At 26.9% G+C, this 2500-nt stretch overlaps 1 protein-coding gene across 3 annotated transcripts in view; it reads left to right on the top strand.

Annotated features, from left to right (window-relative positions):
• or (AP-3 complex subunit sigma-2 or) overlaps positions 1-2500 on the top strand; it is a 14083-nt gene that overhangs the window by 298 nt on the left and 11285 nt on the right. For all 3 annotated transcript variants that reach the window (XM_043004503.2, XM_086550470.1, XM_043004502.2), the window contains exon 2: positions 2151-2242. In XM_043004503.2, coding sequence (XP_042860437.1) covers positions 2151-2242 — 92 coding nt within the window. The remainder of the gene's footprint in view (positions 1-2150; positions 2243-2500) is intronic.

Here is a 2500-nt window from a genome sequence, read left to right as displayed (position 1 = left end):
TTTATCTAATTCTTTTTTATCGGATTACTTGGTAAATCTTCGAACGAGCACCACACGAGAATTAAGAAAATGATAATATAATTGCCTTGAATATACTTCAAACCTCTATTGCGTAGGAAAATTGCAGTAAATCAAGGTAAACCGACAGTTGCAATTAAATAGTAAATTTATTTAAAAAAAAATAAGAAGAAATAAACACTCGTCTTTAATTAGCTGACTGGGTGGACCCTTCGGAAATCAGGATTTTAAGGGGAGAGGCATATGTCATATAAAATATGCTTAATTGCTACCTCATGTAGAATAGCCTAGGCCTAGTAGTGTTCATGATTAGTGAATTGGTTTTATTATTCCTTTCCATGGGAATTTGATGTATTAATAAGAATTTTGTTTGGAAAAAATTGTTTTTTTATAGATCGTATTTGCAAAGCAAATGAATAGTCATAGAGGAGTAGTCTGTGTATGATATATATATATATATATATATATATATATATATATATATATATATATATATATATATATATATATATATATGTATATATATTATTATATATTTATTTATATCTATATGTATATATATATGTATATATATGTATGTATATATGTATATTTATATGTATATATATATGTATATATATGTATATCTATATGCATATCTATATTTATTATATATATGTATATATTTATATATATATGTATATGTATGTATATATGTATATATGTATATATGAATATGTATATATATATATTATGTATATATGTATATGTTTATATGTATGTATATATATATATATGAAAATAAATATATGTATATATACATTTATATATGTATATATATGTGTGTGTGTATACATATGTATATATATAAATATACATATATATATATATATATATATATATATATAATATTATATATATATATATATATATATATACATATATATACATATAATAAATACACACACACACACACACACACACACACACACATATACACATACACACATACATACATACACACACACACACACACACACACACACACACACACACACACACACACACACACACACACACACACAACACACACACACACACACACACACACACACACACACACACACACACACACACACACACACACACACACACACACACATATATATATATATATATATATATATATATATATATATATATATATATATATAAATATATATCACTATAATTTTCATATTAATCTTTACTATTGGCTCAAGAAATGTTAAATAATGACCTGTAGAACACTTTTCTTAATAAAGGTTTCCAGAGAAGTAGCCATGGAAACACGTTCTCTCTTCTATATAAACAGCTCCATCAATCTCCCTACTTATATAAACATATAAGCTTGCCTTCCCTGCTTCTTAAGGTTATTTTTACAACTGTTTTTTTAAAAGCCTAATGCTCAATATTTTGGTTTTCATAATTTAATGCCACAAAGTTACTCCAGCTTGCCAATTTATGTGTGAATCTTTTTGTCCATCATAATTTTCTAAAGACATGTATTGATTACAGTATTTTTATGTTTTGCTTTGTACCATTTTAAGACTTACATGTCAAGTACATTTGTATTTTTGGGTTTTTGTTGCCTATTTTGATGTAATGTTACTTTTTATTCAGAATCTTTTTTGTACAGAGTATCTTTTGAATGGCAAAAATGACTCTTTTGATATTTTATTTTAATGGGAAATTACATGACTATAAGGCTAATAAGAGTGGTATGACATGGCAGTCATGGAAGAAAAAATAGCAAATGTTATATATATATATATATATATATATATATATATATATATATATATATATATATATATATGTATCTATATTTGTCTATATATATATTTTTTTCTTTCTTTCTTTCTATTTTTTTCCTTTTAGTAACTTTCTTTCTTTCTTTTTTTTCCTTTTAGTAAAGAAGTCAAGTATAATATGATTTTCCCTTCTTTATATGCTATATATATGTATAGTCTAAATATATTTCCTCCTTTCTGAGTAAAGAAATAATTTACTTAAGGTCAAATCATTGTGAAGTTAAAGTTGATGTTTTTTAGGTGGAAAACAGTATTTACCTTTATTACATTTACTTTCTAATTGCTCTTTTTTCCCAACAGAATGAAGAACTACAGCAACAGATAATTAAAGAAACTTTCCAGTTGGTCTCAAAGAGAGATGATAATGTGTGTAATTTTCTGGAGGGAGGAAGGTATGTTATGAATGTTAACCCATCCCCGACGGGGGAATTCTAGCCTTGAATGTCCAAATGCCGGGGCGTTCGAATTATTAGGCCTAAATCAATTGAATGGCTGGCACAATACTGTGCCGCCCGGCCACTGGGCTTTTGAATGCGCGGTACACATGCTGTACCACCCGTCCAGAGAGGGTTAAAGATTGTCTGTAGATTTTTTAATGGGGTAGGGGTGATGTCTAAGATACATTATTGTAATGATGGGCTAACCATTTG

This window comes from Penaeus japonicus, unplaced genomic scaffold (assembly GCF_977035675.1).
Source record: "Penaeus japonicus unplaced genomic scaffold, GWHDUDI00000001_assembly GWHDUDI00000002, whole genome shotgun sequence".
Classification (NCBI taxonomy): Eukaryota; Metazoa; Arthropoda; class Malacostraca; order Decapoda; family Penaeidae; genus Penaeus; species Penaeus japonicus.
This window is presented reverse-complemented; position numbering and strand designations above follow the sequence as displayed.